The sequence below is a fragment of the Bos javanicus genome, chromosome 29 (assembly GCF_032452875.1).
Source record: "Bos javanicus breed banteng chromosome 29, ARS-OSU_banteng_1.0, whole genome shotgun sequence".
Classification (NCBI taxonomy): Eukaryota; Metazoa; Chordata; class Mammalia; order Artiodactyla; family Bovidae; genus Bos; species Bos javanicus.
The window spans coordinates 40,906,155-40,933,614 of NC_083896.1; the positions used below are offsets into that span (position 1 = coordinate 40,906,155).

The following is a 27,460-nucleotide window of genomic DNA, read 5'->3' on the forward strand; positions in this document are numbered from 1 at the left end:
CCTCCTCCCCCCATTCCTCCCCTAGCATCTCAGCTCCAGCTTTGCTAGGTGCCATGGAGTAAAGTGGATCCAGCCTGCATCAAACTCCCAGCCCACCAGCCTCTCCTCTGGGGCTTCCCTCATTCCCCAGCTGCAGTTGGGAGGAGCTCTGTCCTGGGACCACCCATCTGGCTGGTTCCACGCAGGAATACCACCCAACACCCCCTAAACCCCTCTCTGGCCACATCTTGGCCAGGACCTGGTCTCTCCAGGCTCATGAGGAACAAGAAGTGTTTACCCCACTTGGTGAGAAGACTGCAGCCTTTCTGCACATACAGGGAAGGGATCCCACATCAGGTCACCCAGGGACCCTTGAGCATCAGTGAACAGATATGGGTACCAGAGCCACTGCCCAGGGCCCAGAGTCCGTGCTGCCGGCTGCCAGCCTGCAAGCAGGTCCCACCCCACACCTCTGAGCCCAGCATGCTCCAGGAGCCCCAGACGGAGGTTCACCAGCTTGCAAGCCAACTTAACACAGACCCAGTCCCCCGCTTCCCAAATGCACTGTGTTTCAAGGGTTCACCCAGCCTGGGGGGCGTCCTTCCTAGGTCTTTTCCCAGGCTTAGTCCGGCTTGCATTCCGCCGCCCACTCCCTTCCCCCAATCTCACTTGCGCTCCCGATAAGCTCTGAGGAGTTGGTGCTGTCACTTCGGGACGGTCTGCAGCCCACCCTTCACACTCCCTGCCCCGCAGAGAAACCCCCTGATCGCTCCAGGCCGGGTGTCCTTCCATCCCCAGTCGCGGGCAGAGCAGCTCCCGGTCAGGGTCGCCCACCCGGGAGGGACGCCCCCCCACCTCACTGTCCCACCCCCGGAGGCAGCCGCGGCCCAACCCAGCGGGGACCTACCCGCTCCACATCCCGGCGCCTGGGGGCCCGCCGGGCGTCGGTTCCCTGCGCCGCCGCGGCGATCTCCCCGCTAGCTCCTCGCGCCGTCCCCGCCCGCCGCCGACTCCGCCCGGGGCCCGCCGGGCTGCCCCGCCGCCTGTCAGTCCTGCCCGCTGCCTGTGGGTCTGCGCGGCCCGGGCCCCGGGTCCCGCCGCGACCCTGCCCTCGGCGGTCACGTGGCCGAGGGGGTGGCCCGAGGACACGTGCCCGGCCCCGCCCCTCCGGCGGCCGATGCGGAGAACTCGCGCGCGCTCCCGGCCCAGCCCCGCTCGGGCCGCCCGCCCGGACTGACAGCACCCCGCGGCCCGCGCGGCTCTCTGATGCTCCCAACTAACTCCGCTCCACCCAGCGCCCCGCAGCACCCTTGCAAGACCACCCTTGCTCAAGCACCTACCATGGCTCCAAGCTTTCAGCTCCCGGATTCTTAGAGGACGCCCTGCCACCCCCTCCCTCTCACCCGGCCCTTTGGCCATCACTCCTTCCCTGGGCTCCTGCTCTGCAGCAACATCCTTCCTGGTGAGAAGGGGGGCTCACCCCAAAACCAGTTTTCTACCTCCTGAGTGCTGCTTCTGAGGGAGGCCTCACCTTTGGGCCAAGTCCCCAACCACCTTCCCCCGCCACCCCACCCCCCACCACAAACTAGGGGCCCTGCCTTCTTGTTCTGAACAGATCCCACCCACCCCTGCCTTCTTGTTCTGAACAGATCCCACCCACCCCTGCCTTTGCCCACCACCTACTTTCTGGGGGACTCGCACCCACCCACCCCTCCCCCAACACACACACCTGTCAGGACCCACATCTGCAAATTCCCTAAACACTGATCTGTCCTGTCCCTCAACCCCTCTGTGCCTCTGTCACTATCTGGAGCCCTGATCATCGGCCTCGACTCCAGCCTGGGGCTGATTCAGTGAGAGCATAACCCCACTTCTCCTACCAGGGACCGTGGCTCCCACCCTCCTTGTCTAGAGAAGGCCTGGGAGACTAGGAGGAGCTATTTCTCTTTCATATTGCTAGAACTTGGGGCACTACCCTTAGACCTGGAGCTGGGGCCAGGGCCCCAGTCTTGAGTTTTGTTGGGTCTTCATCTGGGGACACATGTTGTTCATGCATGCATTCAACTCATTGGACTCAGAGGAAAAGACCCTGATGCTGGGATAGATTGAGGGCAAGAGGAGGAGGGGGCAACAGAGATGAGATGGTTCGATGGCATCACTGACTCAGTGGACATGAGTTTGAGTAAACTCCGGGAGACAGTGAGGGACAGGGAAGCCTGGTGTGCTACAGTTCACAGAGTTGCAAAGAGTTGGACACTACTTTGAGACTGAAAAACAACAATGCATTCAGCCACCCCTTCTGAACACAAGCCATGGGCGGGGGATCCAAAAGGAAACTGCATAGACACAGGCTCTGTCCTCCTGGGGCTCCAGTATTGTGACAAGATAGATAGTGGGGGCCTCCACTCCCAGGGCACACCTTGCAAAGTGGATAGTGTCTTAATTCAAAATAGAGAACAATGGACCGCTGGGACAATGGATCCAGTGGTTAAGACTCTGCACTTCCACTGCAGGGGTCATGGGTTCCATCCCTGGTCAGGGAACTAGGATCCTGCATGTTGTCTGGCTGGGCCAAAATGAAAAAAAAGAGAGAGAGAGAGTAGTCTTCCTTTCCTAGGTGGGCAGGACTAGGAAGGAACAGGAACAGGACTTGGTGAGTGGAGGGCAAGCCAGACTTGATGCCTTGCTCTCATGCCCCCTGACACCTTGTGCAGTGAACCTGACTTGTGCAGTCCTCCGTGACTTTCTTTTCATTCTGCTCAGGTCTCTCTCCTTCACTCTGTAGGGCATTTGTTTCCACAACTGTGGTTTCCCAAGGGCAGCGACCTCCTTGGGTCTGTGTTTCTCCACCCACCGCAGTCCAGCCCAGGGTCTCGCCCAAAGCAGTTGTCATTATGTTTGTTGACAAATCCTTCACCAAATAAGTCTTGAGCAACTGCTGTCTTCCTGGACCTTGCTCTGCTCACTCTTTGGGGGAGAGGGAAGAATGACACAAAAGGAGCTCAGGACAGGAAGCTTACCCTCCAAGTCTTCACTAGCCCCAGCAGGAGATAAGACCTGGTCCAAGTCGTGGTAACTCAGACTGGTGGGAGATAAGGGGTGGAAGGGGTGTCAGCCCAGGGGTACAGCCCCAGGGGAAGAGTCTTCAGCAGGGGAGACCCTTGAGCGAGGTTTTGAAGGACAAGTGAGGAGTCACTGTCACCACCCTAATTACTAGCCAAAAATATCCCATGATCTATGCAGCTGCTTAGGACTCCCAAGGCCTCACTAGCTCCTCCCACAAATGCTCCTTGGTTGAAAACCATGGGCTCAGAGAAGTGAAGGAAACTTCTGGATGTCACACAGCTAGGGAAGGAAGGGCTGTGGCCCCTTACTCCAATTTTCTGAAAAGACAGCCCAGAAACCAGAGGGCTCTCTGGAAGCAGCAGCTCCATGCTGTCGGGCAATGAGGGGAGCCCACTAGATGCCTGGCATCTAGTGGAGAAGGAAAATAAAAGGTGTGTCCTCTGCCCCCCAAGTCACCACCTTCCCCAAACGCCCCCTCTCACCCCTGCCATCCCCAGCCTGGCAGCCCTGGCCACAGACCCCATCCGGGAGAGACTTGCCAGCCTGCATGACCTAGGCCCTGGATCTAAACTTCAGTTCACTGTGTGACTGAACATGAGTGTCTTGCCCTCTCTCTCTGAGCCTCAGATGCTACATCTGTACAACCACCAAGTCAAATCAGGGCCCTCCCTGGTGGCTGACCTTGTAGAAGGCTCCTGAAATTCCTCCTAGTTCTATGCTAGTGGTAAAGATCCCACCTGTCAATGTAAGAGATGGGGGTTCAGTCCCTGGGTTGGGAAGATCCCCTGGAGGAGGGCATGGCAACCCACTCCGGTATTCTTGCCTGGAGAATCCCATGGACAGAGGAGCCTGGCGGGCTACAGTCTATAGTGTCGCAAAGAGTCAGACACGACTGAAGCGACTTAGCGGCAGCAGCCCTGGTCTAGAGCTCCGCCTCTCCCCCTCCCCCAAGGCCCCTGCTAAGTAGTGAGACTCCCCCTTCCCCAGGTCTCTAGCTCACCTGTCCGTGTCCCAGGGCTGCTTTCCTAAGTTCCCCTCGAGTGCAGGGCCCAGACCTGATGGAGCATAGCGGACAGTCCCTGAGCTCACTGCCAGGAACACAGGACATTTTCCTCGGGCCGGGCACTCAGCAGGCTTCTCTGCGGGGTCCATGGCTGGAGGGCCAGACCCAGGGTCCCTCTGGAGTCAGCCAGGCAGGGAGGTGGCAGGAGCCTTCTCCCCACCCCCAGGCTGAGGCTCACACTAACCTTTGCTATCTCTGAGGAGCAGCGGCCTGTGAGGGAGGTGCCTCTCCGACAGGCCTCTATCTCCTTAAACCCAGTAATTATTAACTCCCATGGCTCAGCGGGCAGCAGACGACGCCGGGCTCTCCTCCCAGGGAAGGTGAGATACCTCAAAGGGAGGCGGGAGCCTCGCTTTAGCGTGCCCAAGGCCCCAGGCTTTTCCAAGGCCCATGGTTAGGGCAGTCTGTCCCCTCCCTGCCCAGCTTGGCAAGTTGGAAAGAGCTTGTCCAGCCCTGGCCCTGTCACTGGCTGGCTCTGTGGCCTCATGTAACACCACCGCCACCTCGGCCTCCCTGTGGTCCCTGCCCTCAATATCCCCTTAAAACTTTTGTGTGTTAGTCACTCAGTCGTGACCCCATGAACTGTTGCCCGCCGGGCTCCTCAGTCCATGGGATACTCCAGGCGAGAATACTGGCGTGGGTTGCCATTCCCTTCTCCAGGGGATCTTCCCAACCCAGAGATCAAACCCAGGTTTACTGCATTCAGTTCAGTTCAGTTCAGTCGCTCAGTCATGCCCAACTCTTTGCCACCCCATGGACTGCAGCATGCCAGACCTCCCTGTCCTTCGCTATCTCCCAGAGCTTGCTCAAACTCATGTCCATCAAATCGGTGATGCCATCCAACCATCTCATCCTCTGTCATCCCCTTCTCCTCCAGCCTTCAATCTTTCCCCACATCAGGGTCTTTTCCAATGAGTCAGTTCTTTGCATCAGGTGGCCAAGTATTGGAGTTTCAGCTTCAGCATCGGTCCTTCCAATGAATATACAGGACTGATTTCCTTTAGGATTGACTGGTTCGATCTCCTTGCAGTCCAAGGCACTCTCAAGAGTCTTCTCCAACACCACAGTTCAAAAGCATCAGTTCTTCGATGCTCAGCTTTCTTTATACTCCAGCTCTCACATCCATACATGACTTTTTGGAAAAACCATAGCTTTGACTAGACTACCTTTGTCGACAAAGTAATGTCTCTGCTTTTTAATATGCTGTCTAGGTTGGTCATAGCTTTTCTTCCAAGGAACAAGAGTCTTTTCATTTTATGGCTGCAGTCACCATCTGCAGTGATTTTGGAGCCCCCCAAAATAAAGTCTGTCACTGTTTTCATTGTTTCCCCATCTATTTGCCATGAAGTGATGGGACCAGATGCCATGTTCTTTGTTTTTTGAATGTTGAGTTTTAAGCCAACTTTTTCACTCCCATCTTTCACTTTTGTCAAGAGGCTCTTTACTTCTGCTTCACTTTCTGCCATAAAGGTGGTGTCATCTGCATTGTGGGCAGATTTAACTACCAACCAAAAGGGACCAGTCAGTGTAGCAGTTACGAGGAAGACGGACCTAGAGTCAGACAGGCTGGATTCCACCACTTCCAGACGTTTGGGCACTTTAGGCTCACCGTGCCTCTGTTTCCCCAACTATGAAATGAACCATCACCCTCTAAGGCACACCAGGCCAGCTGCTATTGCCTAGACATGGCCCGTATGCCCCCCCTTCCCACTATCCTCACAGTATCCCCTTCTCTGCAGCCTCCACTCCATCACACCCCTCTCTGATAAATTTCTTTCTTTTGCTCATATCCCCTCCTCCAGGAAGCCTTCCCCTCTGGATTGCTTTTTCCTCTGCAGGCACTGGACTGGAGCCCTCAGTCACATGGTCCACCCTGTGTCATGACGAGTGTCCCATAGCACCATCAGACGCCCCTACATGAACTGAGTGACCCCATGGGCAGAGGCTGGGCTGCACTCATCACTAAATCCTCAGTGGCCCCTTGCCTGGCGCACAGTCAGCCTCAATCCACCCGTGTGATGGTGTGAATGTTCCATCTTATCTCATTTGGCCTGATTTCTAATCTGGAGTTCTGCCATTCCCTGGCTGTGTGACCTTGGGCAAGTCACTTAACCTCTCTGGGACTCAGTTCTCATAGCTATAAAATGGGGACAATTCTCCCCTGTGAAGTTGTGAATATCAAATAAAATAACATTCAGATAACTTCTCTGGTGGTCCAGTGGCTAAGACATCAAGCTTCCACTACAGGGGGTGTGAGTTCAATCCCTTGTAGGGGAACTAAGATACTGCATGCTGTACGATACAGCCAAAAAAAAAGAAGATAACATTCATGAGATGTCAGCCACAGCGGAGACTGAGTTTCCTCTTGCCTTCTTCCTTGCTTTCCCTCTTCTTTCCTGTTAGCCCCTGAGTTCCTGCGGGGAGAAGCTGCCAGTTCCTGACTAGCAGTCACACCCCGCCTGCCCTGTGGATGGATAACAATATCTCCCACTCAGGCTCTGGGCTTCGAAGCTCTCTCAGCTTAATGCAAACCAGATGCTGGCCTTTCTTTCCTGGCAATGAATTTTCCATGGCCTGCTCCCAACCCCTTCCTGTTTTTGCTCCTCAATGATACCCCTGCTAAATTCTCCTGTGCCTCCACCTTCCTCTGCAGGGCAACCTCTGGGCCCACCTGGAAACAATTAATGAAAAACAGGATGTGTGAAGGAAGGGGAGGGGGTTGCCTCTCCATCACCCTGACATGGCAGGGGACGAGGGGCTGAGCCTGGCTGGTGACAGAGTGTACAGGCGATGGTCCCGCTCTGCCAAGTCCTAGCCATCCTCTCTGAGGGTAAACTGAGTCAGAGTTGTTCTGGGGATTGTCAAGAAAATCTTGCCACTTTCTGGACTTTTAGGCACAGCTGGCACTGCAGGGGGCAGCTATGAGGACTTTGTCCTTGGCCGTGACTTAGGAAAATCAGAGGCAGAAGAAGCCCAAAAGCCTCTCCTGTTGCAAGTGAGGAAACTGAGGCTCGGGTCACTGGTGGGTCAGACCCACAAGGCAGCCAGGTCTGGGGCTGCTTGCTCGGAAAAGCTGTTGTCCTAAGTCAGCGCTCAGGCTGCTCATTCGGTGTCGTTACCCCCTGCCCTTCCCCCAGCCACCGCGCCTAGCCCAGTCACGAGGGGACACTCACAAGGCTGCCAGCGCCCGCTGCCACCTCCCGGGATGAGGCGGCCACATGCACCTGGATCCTCCCCACCAGGGGAAGACCACTGCCTGACTTCTTCCTTCCAGTGTAGCAGGAGGGCGTGTTGGGGGCTCTTGATCCTCTTGGCCATGGTGAACCCCCTTAAAACGACCCACGGGCTGGCCCTCCAAGTGAGAATGCAGCCATTTCCATGAAAACAACAGCCCGAGGGCTCCCTGAGAGCTGGGCTCTGGCCCCTCCCTCCGCCAGCTGTGCAGAGTGTTTGGACAACTGGATGGAATATTTGGCAGGGAGAGTCTTCCCCGGATCTCTGAGCTCAGATTTCAAGAGGAGGGGAAATAAAGGATGCTGGCTCCAGAAAGAGGCTCAAGAGGTCATTTGTGGGCTTGGAGGCCCCCCACCCAGGCCTGACCAATACTGCCACCAGCCCAGCCCCCTGTGTGGTGGGGAGCTGGAGTCAGGCCCCTGGGGGAAGGACGGGACAGAGGGTGGAGGCAGCAGAATGGTGTCAGAGGTTTGCTGGGGCCAGTTGGGTGAAGTCAGGCCCAGGGGATAGTCTGGGCTCAGGGAGTGGCAGGGCCAGAATAGCGTTTTGATCCCACGACCATGATCTGTTTGTCTACCACCACTCCCACTTAACAGAGCAGTTGGGGGCCAGAGAGGAAGGCTCTCGTCCCAAGGGACTCAGCATGCTGGGTATAGAACTGGGCTGGAACCCAGGGCTCCTGACCCTAAGCTCGCTCTTCTCACTGTCCAGATTATCCCCATCCTCACCCCCAACCCCCAGCACACGCACACACCCCAGCCAGTGAATTGTCATCCTTGCTCTCCCCAAATGACACAGGCAAAATAACCGACTTAAGCACAGTCCTGTGGGTTCACGAAGAATACATGGACACTGAGCTCCCCACCAGCCGAGAGTGGCACTAACCCATTGTGAACAAGGGGTGGAGGCCTTGAGAGCCAGGGTTCCTGTGCCACCTCCTGCTCTGGGGCTAGAGCTCCCCCCAGGTCGCCCACTGCAGCTGCCCAGGCCTCCCAGAGCCCCTTGAGAAGACACACAAGTTCTAGGCCCAACTGTCTGGAAGATAGTCTGAGCCTCAGTTAACCCACCTTAAAATTGGGAGGATTGCCCTTGCTCTGCTTGACCCAGCATCATCCCAGGTGCTGATGGTGAGGGGCAGAGTGCACTGGGGGGGTCTCTTTGGAGACTTCAACATTTCCCAGGGATAAAACCACTGAAATTCACAAGTCCCACCAAAGTGCCTGGAGGCCTGAGCTGGATTACTTAGGTGGAACCTGTTTGCCCACTCCATGCTCCAGAGCAGGAAAGCTCAGGCTACCTAATGGAATCAAAACCAGCCAAACCTTGAGGGCTTCCCCGCTGGCTCAGCGATAAAGAATCCACATGCAATCCATGCAGGAGATGTTCGTTTGATCCTTGGGTCGGGAAGATCCCCTGGAGAAGGAAATGGCAACCCATTCCGGTATTCTTGCCTGGGAAATCCCTTGGACAGAGGAGCCTGGTGGGCTACAGTCCAGGGTGTTGCAAGGATCAGACACGACTTAGCGACTAAATCACCACCACTACCACCAAACTTGATGGACAAATATGATTGGGAGAGAGTATGACCCCAGGGCAGCTGGTGACTCCCTTCTGAAATGGCTGCATGTAAGATGGGGACTATGCTCGGATCTTTGACTTCATGATATCAGACTTAGCTCATCCTGGCAGCCACCCATGCGGTCCTTTCATTGCATTCTCTCTGCATTTTAAAGAGCACTCCCTCGTGGCTCAGACGGTAAAGAATCTTCCTGCAATGCAGGAGAGCCAGGTTTGATCCCTGGATGGGGAAGAAGATGATCCTGGAGAAAGAAATGGCAACCCACTCCAGTATTCTTGCCTGGAGATCCCATGGACAGAGAAGCCTGGTGGGCTACAGTCCATGGGGTTGCAGAGAGTTGCATGTGACTGAGCAATTTTCACATTTTAAAGATGGGGAACTGAGATCTGGAAAGGTTAAAGGGTTTGGCCATAGTGAACAAGGGGAGGACCTAGGGTTTTCATCCAAATTTGTCTGATTCCAAAAGCTCATGATCTGAGACTTCCCTGGTGGTCCAATGGTTAAGACTCTGAGCTCCCCACGTATTAGGCACAGGCTCGATCGTCGGGGATCTAAGATCCCATATGCCTTGCAACCAAAAAACCAAACCAAAACAAAACATAAAAGAGAAGCAATATTGTAGCAAATTCCATAAAGACTTTAAAAACTGTCCACATTGTACAGCAACTAAGCCCATGTGTCACAACTGCTGAGTCTGTGTGACACAACTCCTGAAACCCACGCACTCTAGAGGCTGTGCTCTGTAACAAGAGAAGCCACCGCAATGAGAAGCCCCAGCACGGCAGCCAAGAGTAGCCCCCACTTGCTTCAACTGAGAAAGCTCCCACAAAGCAACGAAGACCCAGTGCAGCCAAAAATAAATAAATAAAAATTTTTTAAGTTTAAAAACTGTCTACATCAAAAAAAAAAAAAAGTAAAGAAAAACACTGGGAACCCGGTAAATGTGTTCATTCACTTCAACAAATATTTAATAAGTGCTTGTGCTGGATACTGGGGAGATATTAGTGGATGCATAAAGTTTCTGCACTCATACAGAGTATACAGTTTGGGGATGGTGTGTAGGGTGATTCACATATCTAAGGTTTTTAGACACTATGTGACAGGTACAAGGACGGGAAGTACATTGGAGAAGTCCTAGACTTGGGGCTTGGGAAAGAGTTTGCAAATAGGAGTGAGGGCTATTAAAAGAGATGAATCTGGAAAGGGAGTCAGAGGCCAGATCACATAGGGCCTTGTAAGCTGGGCAAGGAGTTCAAACTTTATGTTTGGTTTTTTTTTTAATTGACCTCACGATTTTAGTTCCCTGACCAAGGATTGAACCCAGGCCCTGGCAGTGAAAGCACCGAGTCCTGATCACTAGACCACCAAGGAATTCCTAAGGAGTTCAAGCTTTATACTTCAGGAAAAAAGGGAGTCATGGAAGGGTTTAAGCAAGAGTGTGATGTGATCAGATCTACAAGTCCAAAAGATGGCTCCTATGGATGTATGTGGAATGGATTGGAGGATTTCTGCTTCTTCTCATATGGTGGACTTAGAGCAGTAAGGAACTTTCTTGCTACAGAAGAATATTCCACAAAGAGAGGCCATGATTCCTTGAGGCCCTGTTGTCTTCCAAGATCTCCAAAATCCACTCCCCAGGATTGGGGGCAGGAGGAAAAGGGGACGACAGAGGATGAGATGAATGGATGGCATCACTGACTCGATGGACGTGAGTCTGAGTGAACTCCGGGAGTTGGTGATGGACAGGGAGGCCTGGCGTGCTGCGATTCATGGGGTCGCAAAGAATCAGACATGACTGAGCGACTGAACTGAACTGAACTGACCCCAAAAGAAAGTTAAAGTAAGGAGACTAGGGAGAGACAGGGGAGCTGGATCTCAGACAAGGAGGACTGAAGTTGGTGGCACCCTCTGGCTCCTGGCAGAAGCAGACACAAATGCCCTTTGGAGGGAAGTGTCCAGTTTTAAGTATGGAGGATCCACTGGTTAATATCAAGCAATAAGCTCAGGATCAGGGATCACCAGCACAGAAGGAGGCTAGTGCTAAGAGTGAGAATCAGAAGAAACAACGTAACAGAGTTAGATACTATGGAACTCCAGATATTCAGGTCTTACATACAGTATAGAAAGGTTGTGTATGAACCTCAGATAAACAAGAGATCGAAGAGAACTAAACAGATTTTTGAATGACGAGAGGAAGTCTAGATATAGATATATATGCGTGCATGCATACTAAGTCGCTTCAGTCATGTCCGACTGTTTGCAACCCTATGAACCATAGCCCACCAGGCTCCTCTGTCCATGGGATTCTCCAGGCAAGAATACTGGAGTGGGTTACCATGCTCTCCTCCAGGGGATCTTCCCCACGCAGGAATCAAACCCACTTCTCCTAGTCTCCTGCATTGGCAGGCGGGTTTCTTTACCACTAGCACCACCTGGGAAGCCCCCTAGCACAGGTGCTGCTGCTGCTGCTAAGTCGCTTCAGTCGTGTCCGACTCTGTGCGACCCCATAGACGGCAGCCCACCAGGCTCCCCAGTCCCTGGGATTCTCCAGGCAAGAACACTGGTGTGGATTGCCATTTCCTTCTCCAATGCATGAAAGTGGAAAGTGAAAGTGAAGTCACTCAGTTGTGTCTGACTCTTAGCGACCCCATGGACTGTGGCCCACCAGGCTCCTCCGTCCATGGGATTTTCCAGGCAGGAGGGCTGGAGTGGGGTGCCATTGCCTTCTCCCCTAGCACTGGTAGTAAAGGCTAAAACATGAAGCTCTACAACAAAGCTGATTGAGAAGCAATTAGGTGGCTGTATCCCCTCCCTTACTTCATGCCACTGAGCAAATTCTCCTTTCTAACTCTAGCTAAGACTGCAAATTTGTTTTCTAGAGACGATAAAACAGAGACACTGCATGAGTAACTGACTAACGGGATTAAGTGACTGTGTAGAAGTTGAAAACTGACACCCCACGCCCGACCTCCCCAATCTTCTTCCCTTACCTGGCAGTCAGAGCCGTGGCAGTCAGATTTTTACCCTCCAGGCAGCAGGTTGGAGCCTTCCCTGAAGGCTCCTCAGGCCAACCTGAAAAAGACTAAAAACCCTAAGATTAGTGTTATCCATGAACTGCCCCATCAGAACACCACACTGGGAAGGTCAAAGTCAACATGCTGAGAGCTTCCCATCAATTTTTAAGCTCTCATTCTTAATAATGAGCAGACAGCCAAGAACTCTTAGACAATGAAGGAGAACCTCCAACATGAAGGAAATCAAACCTACTAAGCAAAAAGAAAGCACTTGCAAGAAACAGAGACTCTGAGAAGGAAAACAAAACAAACAAAAACACAAAAAGCAAAGCCCTTCATTAATATCCCTCAGAGAAAGAAAAAGGTATTGCATTCATGAGACAAGAACGCAAATTTATAGAAATGAACATTGAGAGAACAAAGAGAAATCTTGGAAATTAATAGTGTTTTAAAAATATGATGGCAGAAATTAAAAATTCTGAAGAAGGGTTGAGGGAATACTCCCTCCCGCCAAATAAAGAAGTTAAAAATATAAGAATATTCAGGGAGAAATTTAGGAAGCTCAACATCTGCATTATGAGGATTCCAAAAAGAGAGAATAGAAGAAAATGGAGATAAAGAATGAAATGAATAATTTAAAATCATTTCCCAAACTGAAATATGTGATTTTTCAAAAAGGCCCACATTGTGCCTTGTAGTCAATGAAAATACTAAGATACATCAGTGTGCATTTTCAGGAAACTAGGACAAAAAGAAAATCCTACAAATTTCCAGAAACATAATCACACAAAGAACCTAGACTCAGAATGGATTTTGACTTCTCAGTAGCAATACCAGAAGCAAGGAAACAAGGGAGAAAAATGCCTTCAAAAGTCTACGTGTGCTTAGCTGCTCAGTCGTGTCTGACTCTTTGCAACCCTGTGGACTGCAGCCTGTCAGGTTCCTCTGTCCAGGAGGACTCTCCAGGCACGAATATTGGAATGGGTTGCCATTCCCTCCTCCAGGGGATCTTCCCAACCCAGGAATCAAACCCAGGTCTCCCACATCGCAGGCCAATTCTTTATCATCTGAGCCACCAGGGAAGCCCTCAAAAGTCTGAAGGAATATTACTTCCAACTTAGAATTCTATGCCAACCAAATTATCATTCCGCATATACAAGGTCTCAAAAAATTTAACTTTCACATACTCTTTCTCAAGAACCACTGAAGGGGACTTCCCTGGTGGTCCAGTGGCTAGCACTCCACACTCCCAATGCAGGGGCCCAGGTTCAGTCCCTGATCAGGGAACTGAGCCCACATACTGCAACAAAGGTTGAACATCTTGTGTGCTGAAGACCCGGCACAGCCAAACAAATATTAAAAAAAAAAGAAAAGAACCACTGAAGGATGCACTCCAATAAAATGAGGGGGAAACCAAGAAAAAAATCCTATAGGTCAGGAGACTGGAAAGCCAACACAAGGCTGAAGGGAAGAGAATCTTCAGGTGATCTTGAGGATAGATGCTGGGATCTCGTGAAACCAAAGATGACAATCAGACCAAACTGGAAAAAAGAAGATCCCAAACTGGTATGTTAAAAGTAGTCATTACCATGCCTTCTGCCACTGTCCCACCACTTTGAACTCAAGAACTATTACGGGGTATGTGCCATTAAAACAGAAGAGTAAAACCATAAGAAAGAAATACAGAGGATACAGGAAAACAAGGACTCCAACCAGGAGAATGTGTAAGATTATTCCAAGGACAACAGGAAGTCCCAGGACAACGGCTATGCGGCAATATGGAGAGTAACCAGCCTAGGAAGAGGTGAAAACGATCACTAGGAATAATGTCTCCAGGGGAAAATCATTGGAATGGATAGATTAACTGATGTGATTGAAAATACTGAAAGGTGTAGGAAGAATTAGCAATAGCTACAAAGAAATCTGAAAAAATTTTTAATGACAATTACTAACTTTAGGGAAAACTGCTGCTGCTAAGTCACTACAGTCGTGTCCGACTCTGTGCGACCCCATAGACAGAAGCCCACCAGGCTCCCCGTCCCTGGGATTCTCCAGGCAAGAACACTGGAGTGGGCTGCCATTTCCCTCACCAATGCGCGAAAGTGAAAAGTGAAAGGGAAGTCGCTCAGTCATGTCCGACTCTTAGTGACTCCATGGACTGCAGCCTACCAGGCTGCTCCGTCCATGGGATTTTCCAAGCAAGAGTACTGGAGTGGGTTGCCAAACTAACAGCACTAAATATAACTGTTTTAGTGCTCAGCTATGAATAATATATGAGTAGGAATAAAAATATTAATGCCAAATCTTCATCTAAACACTATTTTGTTAACCCACGGTGATATCAAAGAATTAAATTCTCCTGTATTAAATAAGGGGACTTCCCAGGTGGCTTAGTGGTAAAGAATCCGCCTGCCAATATAGGAGATGCAGGAGACGTGGTTTCCATCCTGGGTCAGGAAGATCCCCTGGAAGAGGAAATGTCAACCTACTTCAGTGTTCTTTCCTGGAGAATCCCACGGACAGAGCAGCCTGGCGGTCTACAGACCGTGGGGCTGCAAAGAGTCAAGACACGACTGGGCAGGCACACACTAAGCACTATTAAATGAGAAGTCAAAAGATTAAACAATTAATAAAAAGCTGTCAGTATACACATGTTATTTAGCAATATGAAAATATGTAAATTCTAGAAGTAACAGCTAGTAAAAAGACAAGCCATAAAATCATTTATTAGAAAAATAGGAAAGACATGAACGTGCATTCCAAGGAAGAGGTACAAATGGCCAATAAGACTTTGAAAAGATACTCAAGCCAAATCATCAGTAATCAGGGAAATTCAAATAAAATCACAATGAAGCACTACCTTATACTCAATATTGGTAACAATGAAGAAATCTAATTATACCAAATGATGAACAAAATGTGAATCCACAGAAACTGTAGTGTTTATAGGAGTGTAAACTGTTACAACTCAAACACATTTGCACCAGGAAACTTGTATCAATACAAGATTGTTCATAATAGTAATCCAAATGCCCAATGAACAGAGAATGGATAAACGCATTGTGTTATCATATTAGCATCCTATAGCAACTATAACAAGCTCCAGAGGCTTAAAATAACAGAAATTTGTTCTTCCACCATTCTGGATGCAGGAAGCCCCAAATTAGTATCTCTGGACCAAAATCAAGGTGTCAGTAGGTCTATGCTTCCTCTGGAGGTTGTAGGGGAGAACTTGTTCCTTGCTTCTTCTGGCTTATGGCTGTTGTTGTTGTTCAGTCGCTCAGTCGTGTCCAACTCTTTGCAACCCCATGGACTGCAGCACACCAGGCTCCTCTGTCCTTCACTGTCTCCTGGAGTTTGTTCAGACTCATGTCCATTGAGTCGGTGATGCCATGCCATCTCATCCTCTGTTGCCCTCTTCTCCTGCCCTCCATCTTTCCCAGCATCAGGGTCTTTTCCAACGAGTCTGCTCTTTGCATCAGGTGGCCAAAGTATTGGAGTTTCAGTCCTTCCAATGAATATTCGGCGTTGATTTCCTTTAGGATTGGCTGGTTTGATCTCCTTGCTGTCCAACGGACTCACAAGCGTTTTCTCCAGCTCCACAATCTGAAAGTTTACGTGCGTGGCTGGCATTTCTTCCCTTGTGACCTCACCATTTCTTTACCATCTTCTCATTGCCTTCTCTTGTCTGTGTCAAGTCTCCTTCTTCCTCCCGCTTATGACACACATGATTGCATTTAGAGCTCACCTTGATAACCCAAGATAATCTTCACCTCTCAAGATCCTTAACTGAATCACATTTGTAAAGACCCAATATATGTTACTCCACATAATGTAACACTAATAGGTTTCAGGAATTAGAATCTTTGGGGAAAGGGAGGCATTTATGACCCTTGCAGAATCTGCCCTCTGGCCCGCAAAGATTCTTGTTTTACACAAGCAAAATACATTTACCCCATCTCAGCATCTTTAAAAGTTTTAACCCATCAAAATATCAACTCAAGTCCAAATTCTAGATAAATAATCAGTTCAAAATCCCTAATCTCATCATCTAAACCAGGCATAGGTGAGTCTCTGGGTATGATCTATTGTGGGGAGAAAATTCCTCTCCATCTCTGAAAATATGAAACTAGAAATAAGTTGTCTGTTCCCAAAGTACAGTACTGGGACAGGCACAGTGTAACAGCTATGCTACTGCTGCTGCTGCTAAGTCGCTTCAGTCGTGTCCGACTCTGTGCGACCCCATAGCCGGCAGCCCACCAGGCTCCCCCATCCCTGGGATTCTCCAGGCAAGAACACTGGAGTGGGCTGCCATTTCCTTCTCCAATGCAGGAAAGTGAAAAGTGAAAGTGAAGTTGCTCAGTCGTGTCCGACTCTTCGCGACCCCATGGACTGCAGCCCACCAGGCTCCCCCATCCATGGGATTCTCCAGGCAAGAGTACTGGAGTGGGGTGCCAGTGCCTTCTCCGATAACAGCTATAGGCATTCGTATTCCAAAAGAGAGGAAATGGAAGAGACAAAAGGCAAATTTCATTCATTTTTACCAAGGCCTAGGACATCCTTGGCTCAGATTTCTTACCCTGAGGCTCTTCTTTTTGAGTCATTCTTCCTTTTTCTTAATGGTAAGTGCATGCCTGAAGCTGGGTAGTCTTGTGAGCCTATTTCCTGCCAGTAGCATTTGGGGAGCACCACAGCCTTCCTTTATTTCATTGTTCCTTCCAGTTCAAGCTGGCAACATTTCTGCTGGTATAACATTCTTCAAGGACTCGTGTGTCTCGTCTGTATGTCACAGAGACTCACATCATTAAATAAGAGTTCCCCACAGATTGTTCCTGGAAAATATCATCTCTTATTTCTGACTTCTGCTGAGATTATTGAGAGGATCCATGGGTCATCAACCTAATATTCTCAACACTAGCAGAAGGCTGTCCAACCATATCCATGGCCTGCTCTCTAGAGCAGTTTTCTAACAGTAAATCACCTATTTTTGGCATTTTTTGTAATCTGGATAGGCTCCAAGTTTCCAAAAATCATGATGTACTGGTTTCTTTTTGCATAACAGTTCTCTTCTCAATATATTTTTCTTATCATATTTTACTATAACCAGCAAAAAGAAACCAGGCCACATCTTTAAAGTTTTGCTTCAAGATGGCCTCAGCTAAAATTCAAGTTCTTCACTTCAAGTGCTGCTCTCCACCACCGTAAGACACAATTCATCTAGACTTTTGCTCCTGTATAGCAGAGATCACCTCTCCTTCAGCTGCCAGTTACATTTCCCTCATTTTGTAAAGAATTCGCCTGCCAATTCAGGAGACATAAGAGACATGGGTTCAATCCCTGGGTCGGGAAGATCCCCTGGAGGAGAGAATGGCAATCCACTCCAGTATTCTTGCCTGGAGAATCACCATGGACAGAGGAGCCTTGTGGGCTGCAGTCCTTGGGGTGGCAAAGAGTTGGACATGAGTGAAGTGACTTAGCATGCACTGGCAGAGCCTCAAGCATTCATCTTTCTACCAACAGTATGTTCAAAGCAATCTAGGCTTTTTTCTATCATGCTTCTCAAAATTCTCCCAGTCTCTACCATTATCCAATTCCAAGGCCATCTCCACATGTTTAGGTGTCTGTTACAGCAGCACCCCACTCCCAGTTCCATAAATCTGTATTAGTTTCTATGGTAACTGTAACAAATTACCACATACTAGGTGGCTTTAAGCAACAGAAATTTATTTTTCACCATTTTGGAGGCCAAAATTCCAAAATTAGCATGAGTGGGCCAAAATCAAAATGTTGCTAGGTCTGTGTTTCTCTGGAGGGTCTAGAGGAGAATCTGTTCCTTACTTCTTCCAACTTCTGGAAGTGGCTGCAGGCACCTGTTGGCTTCACTCCAATTTCTGCCTCCGTTATCACATTGCCTTTTCCTCTTCTGCACAAGTCAAATTTCCCCTTCTTGCTAAGTCACTTCAGTCGTGTTCGACTCTGTGCGACCCCATAGACGGCAGCCCACTAGTCTCCTCTGTCCCTGGGATTCTCCAGGCAAGAACACTGGAGTGGGTTGCCATTTCCTTCTCCAATGCATGAAAGTGAAAAGTGAAAGTGAAGTCGCTCAGACGTGTCCGACTCTTATCGATCCCATGGACTGCAGCCCACCAGGCTCCTCCGTCCATGGGATTTTCCAGGCAAAAGTACTGGAATGGGTTGCCATTGCCTTCTCTGAAATTCCCCCTTACTCCCTTTTTATTTATTTTTTTGGCTGGGTCGGGTCTTAGTTGCATCATATGAGGTTTCTTTAGTTGCCCCAAGGCAGATGGGATCTTAGACTCCCGACCAGGGATCAAACCCACATCCCCTACATTGCAAGGTCAATTCTTAACCACTGGACCACCAGAGAAGTCCCTCTTCCTGCCTTTTAGAAGGACACATTTGATTGCATTTAAGGCCCACTCTGATAATCCTGATAACCTCCACATACCAAAATCCTTACCTTAATCATATCTGTAAAGACCCTATTTCCATATAAGATAACATTTACACGTTTCTGGGATTAGGACTCAATATCTCTAGAGGGATATTTTTCATCCTATCAGAGTTATATTCTTATGATGGAATATTATACAGCAGTAAAAAGGAATGGATATTTATGTGACTCTCATTTCTCTACCTTCTAGAATGTAAACTCCTTAAGGCCAAAGTCTTGTTTTATTCATTGCTATATACTCAGTCTCTGTGGAGTGACCACCAGGTAAATGGTATCCAATAAATATTTGCTAAATGAACCATTAAAATGGATAATTATGAAGAATATGCAGGTTGTATAATATTAAGTGAAAAATGCAAAGTTTATATATGAAATAATTATTTTTATGTTAAAAAATTCTGTGTTTAAAAAAATAAAAATCTGAGGATGTCAATGAAAATGGAGTAGGGAACTCCAAGAGTCCATTCCTTCACAAAAACAGCTAATACACTGGCAAAACTGTCAGAATCAGTTTTATCTGAACTCTGGAAACAACCTGTTTGGAGTTTGTCATAATAGGGGTTAATTGAGCTTCTGGGATGTGTAGATTTTATCTTGAATTGAACTGAGATTTTCATCCATTTTTTCCTTCAAATATTCTTTTCCCAATTTCTCTTCTACCTCTCCTTCCAGGATTTCCATTATGTATATGTTAGTATTCTTGGTGATGTTTCACAGATTAGGCTCTATTCATGGTAAAAGGCCCAAACCAAAAAGAGAATCCTTAAAGCAGCAAGAGAAAAGTGACTAATCACATGCAAGGGAATCTCAATAAGACTCGTAGTTGACTTTTCATCAGGAACCTTGGAGGTCAGAAGGTAGTGGGATAAGTTTTGAAAGGAGGGGTGAAAAGGTTAATGAGGAATTCTGTATCTTGTGAAACTATCCTTCAGGAATTAAGAACCCATTCCCAGGACTTCCCCAGTGGTTCAATGGTTAAGAATCCACCCATCAGTGCAAAGGACATGAGTTCGATCCTTACTCCGGGAAGATAACAAATGCCTTGGGGCAACTGAGCCTGTGTGCCATAACTCCCGAGCCCGTGCTCCACAGCTACTAAAGCCTGTGCACCCTGGCCTGTGTTCTACAACAAGAAAAGCCACCGAAATGAGAAGCCCGCGCATGGCAAAGAAGAGTAGCCCTGTTCATCACAACTAGAGAAAGCCCACACGGCTTTCTGGTGGTCCAGTGGATAGGACTTTGTGCTTTCACTGCTGAGGGTCCACGTTCAATCCCTGGTCAGGGAACTGAAATCCCACAAGCTGTGTGGCATGGCCAAATAAATAAATAAATTAAATAAAAACACATATAATCTAACAATATGCTGTCTATAAGACTTTTTCTTTAGCTCAGTCAACTCAAGTAGGTTGAAAGTGAAAGGAAGGAAAATATATTCCAGAGACTAACAACAACAAAACAAGAGATGAAGTGACTGTAACTAATAGAAAAAAATAGACTTTAAGGCCAAAATTATTATGAGAGACATTATATAAAGAAAGAAGGCTCAATCCACCACCAAAATATAATAATTAAAAACATATATTCATTTAACTTCAGAGCCCCAAAATATCTGAGGCAAAACTTGACAGAATTAAAGGGAGAAATAGCTGGACAATAATAAAGACTTCAGTATTTCACTTTCAATAATGGGTAGAACTACAGTTGATCCATAAACAAATGGGTTTGTAGTGCATGGGTCCACTACGCGTGAACTTTTTTTATAAATGCATACTATGGTACCACACAACATGTGTTGGTTTTATCTGTGGATACAATTGTTGTCGTTCAATTGGAAGTCACGTCCAGCTCTTTGCTACCCCATGGACTGCAGCACACCAGGCTTCCCTATCCTTCACTATCTTCCAGAGTTTGCTAAAACTCATGTCCATGGAGTCACTGATGCCATCCAACCGTCTCATCTTCTGTCGATGCCTTCTCCTCCTGCCTTCAATCTTTCCCAACACAGGGGCTTTTCTAATGAGTCTGCTCTCAGCAGCATCAGGTGGCCAAATATTGGAGTTTCAGCTTCAGTATCAGTCCTTCCAATGAATATTCAGGGTTGATCTCCTTGCAGTCCCAGGGACTCTCAAGAGTCTTCCCCAGCACCACAGTTCAAAAGCCTCAGTTCTCAAAACCAGCGCTCACCTTCTTCATGGTCCAACTCTTACACCTGTACATGACTACCGGCAAAACTATAGCTTTGTCTATACAGACATTTGTTGGCAAAGTGATGTTTCTGCTTTTACAGAGGCCCAACTATAAATTTACACACAGATTTTCAACTGCATGGAGAATTGGTGTCCCAATCCTTACATTGTCCCAGGGTCAACTGTACTATACCAAAGATAAACAAGAAAATAGAAGATTTAAACAATGCTACAAACCAAATAGACCTAATTCTACCCCAAGACAGCAGAATACATATTCTTTTCAAGTGTACAAGAAACATTCCCTTAAAGAGACCATATTTATAAAACAAAACAAGTCTCAGTAAATTTAAAAATACTGAACTCATATGAAGTATTTTCTCTGACCAGAATGAAATTAATAAGGAAAACTGAAAAATGTGTGGAATATATGTGGGAATTATTGTTAATAAACAATATCTTTTGCAACCCTGGCAGTCCAGCGGGTAAGACTTCACACTTTCACTGCAGGGGGTATGGGTTCAATCCCTGATCAAAGGTCTCATGTGCTGCACAGCACAGAAAAAACCAAAAACACAAAACAAACTAAAAAACCTTTCTTAAATGCCCAATGGATAAAAATGAAATCACAAGGGAAATTATATGGGATAAATGAAAACTCAGCATACCAAAACTTACAAGAACTGCAGTAAAAGCAGTTCTCAGAGGAAAAGTTATAGCTGTAAATAAACGTCTATATTAAAAAGAAGATTTCAGATCAATGGTCTGAACTTCCAACATTTTTTTTATGAGCACAAGGAAAATTTACTGAATCATGTAACTGAGTGTCTGGCAACAGAACTTGCTTCAGACATGGATGATTCAGGGGCTAAGTGCTGTCTTTAAGATCTAGTGTCTTTCTTGTCCGTATCCTGGCTTGACTATATTCTCAGATTGGTGCTCCTTCTTGGCAGCAAGATGGCTATGGAGTCTCCAACCTCATAGCTCTTACTCAAGTCCAGCCTTAAATTTCCAAGTTAAGGAACTAGAAAGGGAAGAACAAAACAACACCAAAGTGAGCAAAAGGAAAGTGAAAGTCGCTCAGTCGTGTCCAACTCTTTGGGACCCCCATGCACTGAATTCTCTAGGCTGGAATACTGGAGTGGGTAGCCTTTCCCTTCTCCAGGGGATCTTCCCAATCCGGGAGTCGAACCCAGGTCTCCTGCACTGCAGGCGGATTCTTTCCCAGCTGAGTCACAAGGGAAGCCCAAGAATACTGGAGTGGGTAGCCTCTTCTTTCTCCAGCAGATCTTCCCGACCCAGGAATCGAATCGGGGTCTCCTGCATTGCAGGCGGATTCTTTACCAGCTGAACTACCAGGGAAGAAAATAATAAAGATTAGAGTGGAAATAAAGGAAACACAGAATAGAAAAGCAGCAGAGCGAACCAGTGAAAACAGAAGCACTTCTTTGAAGAGCAACAAAATTGATGAAACTTTTGTTAGAGCAAAGGAAAAAAACTCAAATTACTAAGGTCAGGAATAAACGGAGGTACATTACTATCACCCTTATGGATATAAAAAGGATTATAACAGAATACTATGAATAATTGTTTATCAACAAATCAGATTACTTAGATGAAAAGGACAAATTCCTAGGTACAAACGAACTACTAATACTGACTCAAGAAGAAATAAAAAATTGGAATAAGCCTATAACAAGAGATTAAATCAGGAACCAAAAAAAGAAAGTCCAATAAAGAAAAGGATAGGACCAGACTCCTTTATTGGTGAATTCTCTCAAACATTTAAAAAAGAATTAATACCAATCCTTCTCAAACTCTTCCAAAATAATAAAGGAGTGTGTTTCCTAGTTTATGCCAGTATTACTTTGATACTAAAGCCAAAAACCTCATAAGGAAAGAAATTTATAAGCCAATATCCCTTATGAATATAGATTTTAAACTCCTCAACAAAACACTAGAAAAAATTTTCCCTCTTTTTTTTTAATTAAACAAAAGATTCCTTAAATTCTAAAGTGTGTTACAGTTTTCAAAACTTTCATATTAATGGTTTCTTATAATTCCACAGTACCTCCTCTTTTCCCCTAGCCCTGCTGCTGCTGCTGCTGTTAAGTCGCTTCAGTCGTGTCCGACTCTGTGCGACCCCATAGACGGCAGCCCACCAGTCTACTCCCTCCATGGGATTTTCCAGGCAACAGTACTGGAGTGGGGTGCCATTGTCTTCTCCATTCCCCTAGCCCTATATTGCCCCAAATAGCCAACTGATACTTATCCCAGGAAAACAAGTGTGGTTCAACATATGAAAATTAATCAATGTAATATACCATATTAATAAGATGAAGAAATTAATTACTTCGGCTGTGTCAGACCTTACTTGTGGTACAGGGGATCTTTCTTTTTCTTATTTTTTTAAATCATATTTTTCTTTTTTGAAAAAAATGTACTTCTTTTTGGTGCCACTGCATCTTCACTGCTGTATGCAGGCTCTTTCATTTGCAGTGCCTGGGCTTCTCTCCAGTTGTGGTGCAGGAGTTCCACAGTGCCTGGGCTCAGTAGTTACAGCACTGGGCCACCAGGAAGTCCTTTGAATTAATTTTTGGCCGAACCATGAGGCATGCGGGCTGTGGGATTGCAGCTTTTTTCCCCAGCCAGGGGTTGAACCCTCACCCTCTGCAGTGGATGCACGAAGTCTTAACTACTGGACTGCCAGGAAAGTCCCTAAGGGTAAATTCTTATAATCTTGGATTTAGCAATGGTTTCTTAGACACGACACCAAACACACAAGCAATAAAAGAAAAAATAGGTAAACTAGACTTCCCCAGGTCAGTAGGTGCCCAATATGCTACTGGAGATCAGTGGAGAAACAACTCCAAAAAGACTGAAGAGATGGAGCCAAAGCAAAAACAACACCCAATTATGGCTTTGACTGGTGATGGAAGCAAAGTCCGATGCTGTAAAGAGCAATATTGCATAGGAACCTGGAATGTTAGGTCCATGAATCAAGGCAAATTGGAAGTGGTCAGACAGGAGATGGCAAGAATGAACATCGACATTTTAGGAATAAGTGAACTAAAATGGACCAGAATGGGTGAATTTAACTCAGATGACCATTATATCTACTACTGTGGGCAAGAATCCCTTAGAAGAAATGGAGTAGCCATCATAGTCAACAAAAGAGCCCAAAATGCAGTACTTGGATGCAATCTCAAAAACGACAGAAAGATCTCTGTTCATTTCCGAGGCAAGCCATTCAATATCACAGTAATCCAAGTCTATGCCCTGACCAGTAATGCTGAAGAAGCTGAAGTTGAACAATTCTATGAAGACCTACAAAACTAACACCCAAAAAAGATGTCCTTTTCATTATAGGGGACTGGAATGCAAAAGTAGGACGTCAAGAAATAACCTGGAGTAACAGGCAAATTTGGCCTTGGAGTACAGAACGAAGCAGGGCAATGTCTAACGGAGTTCTGCAAAGAAAATGCACTGGTCATAGCAAATACCCTCTTCCAACAACACAAGAGAAGACTCTACACATGGACATCACCAGATGGTCAATACTGAAATCAGATTGATTATATTCTTTGCAGCCAAAGATGGAGAAGCTCTATACAGTCAGCAAAAACAAGACCGGGGGCTGACTGGCTCGGAGCATGAATTCCTTATTGCCAAATTCAGACCTAAATTGAAGAAAGTAGGGAAAACCACTAGACCACTCACATATGACCTAAATCAAATCCCTTATGATTATACAGTGGAAGTGAGAAATAGATTTAAGGGCCTAGATCTGATAGACAGAGTGCTTGATGAACTATGGATGGAGGTTCTTGACATTTGCAGGAGTCAGGGATCAAGACCGTCCCCAAAAAAAGAAATGCAAAAACACAAATGGCTGTCTGGGAAGGCCTTACAAATAGCTGTGAAAAGAAGAGAAGTGAAAGGCAAAGGACAAAAGGAAATATATACCCATCTGATTGCAGAGTTCCAAAGAATAGCAAGGAGAGATAAGAAAGCCTTCCTCAGCGATCAATGCAAAGAAATAGAGGAAAACAATAGAATGGCAAAGACCAGAAATCTCTTCAAGAAAATTAGAAATACCAAGAGAACATTTCATGCAAAGATGGGCTCAATAAAGGACAGAAATAATATAGACCTAACAGAAGCAGAAGATATTAAGAAGAGGTGGTAAGAATACACAGAAGAACTGTACAAAAAAGATCATCATAACCCAGAAAATCACGATGGTGTGATCACTCACCTAGAGCCAGACATCCTGGAATGTGAAGTCAAGTGAGCATTAGGAAGCATCACTATGAACAAAGCTAGTAGAGGTGATGGAATTCCAGTTGAGCTATTTCAAATCCTAAAAGATGACGTTGTGAAAGAGTGCTTTACTCAATATGCCAGCACATTTGGAAAAAGCAATGGCCACAGGACTGGAAAAGGTCAGTTTTCATTCCAATCCCAAAGAAAGGCAATGCCAAAGAATGCTCAAACTACCGCACAATTACACTCATCTCACACGCTAGCACAGTAGTGCTCAAAATTCTCCAAGCCAGGCTTCAACAGTATGTGAACCACAAACTTCCAGATGTTCAAGCTGGTTTTAGAAAAGGCAGAGAAGCCAGAGATCAAATTGCCAACATCTGATGGATCATCAAAAAGACAAGAGAGTTCCAGAAAAGCATCTATTTCTGCTTTATTGACTATGCCAAAGCCTTTGACTGTGTGGATCAAAATAAACTGTGGAAAATTCTGAAAGAGATGGGAATACCAGACCACCTGATCTGCCTCTTGAGCAATCTGTATGCAGGTCAGGAAGCAACAGTTAGAACTGGACATGGAACAACAGACTGGTTCCAAATAGGAAAAGGAGTACGTCAAGGCTGTATATTGTCACCCTGCTTATTTAACTTTTATGCTGAGTACATCATGAAAAATGCTGGTCTGGATGAAGCACAAGCTGAAATCAAGATTGGCAGGAAAAATATCAATAACCTCAGATATGCAGATGACACCACCCTTATGGCAGAAAGCGAAGAAGAACTAAAGAGCCTCTTGATGAAAGTGAAAGTGGAGAGTGAAAAAGTTGAGTTAAAGCTCAACATTCAGAAAACTAAGATCATGACATCCGGTCCCATCACTTCATGGCAAATAGATGGGGAAACAGTGGAAACAGTGACAGACTTTATTTTGGGGGGCTCCAAAATCACTGAAGATGGTGACTGCAGCCATGAAATGAAAAGATGCTTGCTCCTTGGAAGAAAAGTTATGACCAACCTAGACAGCATATTAAAAACCAGAGGCATTACTTTGCCAACAAAGGTCCGTCTAATCAAAGCTATGTTTTTTTTCAGTAGCCATTTATGGATGTGAGAGTTGGACTATAAAGAAAGCTGAGCACCAAAGAATTGATGCTTCTGAACTGCAGTGTTGGAGAAGACTCTTGAGAGTCCCTTGGACTGCAAGGAGATCCTACCAGTCCATCCTAAAGGAAATCAGTCCTGAATATTCATTGGAAGGAAACTCCAGTTGGAAGCTGAAACTCCAATACTTTGGCCACCTGATGTGAAGAACTGACTCATTGGAAAAGACCCTGATGCAGGGAAAGATTGAAGGCAGGAGGAGAAGGGGATGACAGAGGATGAGATGGTTGGATGGCATCACCGACTCAATGGACATGAGTTTGAGTAAACGCTAGGAGTTGGTGTTGGACAGGGAGGCCTGGCGTGCTGCAGTCCATGGGGTCGCAAAGAGTCGCACATGACTGAGCGACTGAGCTGAACTGAGACTTCCTCAAAATTTAAAAAATTTTGTGCATCAGAGGATGCTCTCATGAAGGTGAAAAGACAACCAAGAGTGAGAGAATGAGATGTTCAACATCATTTGTCATTAAAGAAGTGTGAACCAAAACCACAGTAAGGTACTGCTGCATACCCACTAGTACATATACATTTTTTCTAAAGTAGTCAGTAGTCCAGTAGTCATGTACAGATGTGAGAGTTGGGCCATCAAGAAGGTTGAGCACTGAAGAATGGATGCTTTTGAATTTTGGTGCTGGAGAAGACTCTTGAGAGTCCCTTGGACAGCAAGGAGATCAAATCAATCAATTATAAAGGAAATCAACCCTGAATATTCATTGGAAGGACTGATGCTGGATCTGAAGTTTCGATACTTTGGCCACCTGATGTGAAGAGCAAACTCTTTGGAAAAGACTCTGATGCTAGGAAAGATGGAAGGCAAAAGGAGAATGCAGACAGAGGATGAGATGGTTAGGTAGTATCACCGACTTCTCAACATGAATCTGAGATAGTGAAGGACAGGGGAACCGGGCATACTGCAGTCCATGGGGTCGCAAAAAATCGGACACAACTTAGGGACTAAACAACTACAACAACAAAAGAAAATAAAGTGTTGGAGTGGATGTGGGGAAGTTAGACTCCTCATGCAGTGCTGGTCGGAGTGTAAAATGGTATAGTCACTGTGGAAAACAGTTTGGTCGTTCCTTGAAAAGTTAACCATGGAATTGCCATATGATCCGTCAGTTTCACTCTTGGATACATAGAAGACAGAAGTTAAAAAAAAAAAGCTTGTATATGAATATATATAATAGATAAAGAATCAAAACAATTTGAATATCCATCAAGTGATGAATGAATAAAAAAATTGTGGAACATCCATACAGTTAAATATTACTCAACCCAAAAAGGAATGTACTGATCCACGCAACAAAATGGATGAATCTTGAAAACATTATGCTAAGTGAAAGAAAAGTGAAAGTGAAAAGTGAAGTTGCTCAGTGGGGTCCGACTCTTTGCAACCCTGTGACTGTAGCCCACCAGGCTCCTCCAACCATGGGATTCT

The 27,460-nt window shown here is 46.7% G+C and overlaps 1 protein-coding gene across 15 annotated transcripts in view; it reads right to left on the minus strand.

The window, feature by feature from the left end:
• RAB3IL1 (RAB3A interacting protein like 1) overlaps nt 1-27,460 on the minus strand; it is a 47,761-nt gene that overhangs the window by 17,480 nt on the left and 2,821 nt on the right. Inside the window, exon 1 of one of the 15 annotated variants that reach the window (XM_061406627.1) lies at nt 4,046-4,212. The exons of 3 other annotated variants lie outside the window; for them this stretch is intronic. In XM_061406627.1, the coding sequence (XP_061262611.1) occupies nt 4,046-4,197 (152 nt within the window). In that variant the 5' untranslated portion in view covers nt 4,198-4,212. Of the gene's footprint in view, nt 1-886; nt 1,056-4,045; nt 4,213-27,460 lie in introns of those variants that run through there. 11 more of the 15 variants (XM_061406616.1, XM_061406611.1, XM_061406612.1 and 8 more) reach the window with 11 other exon arrangements.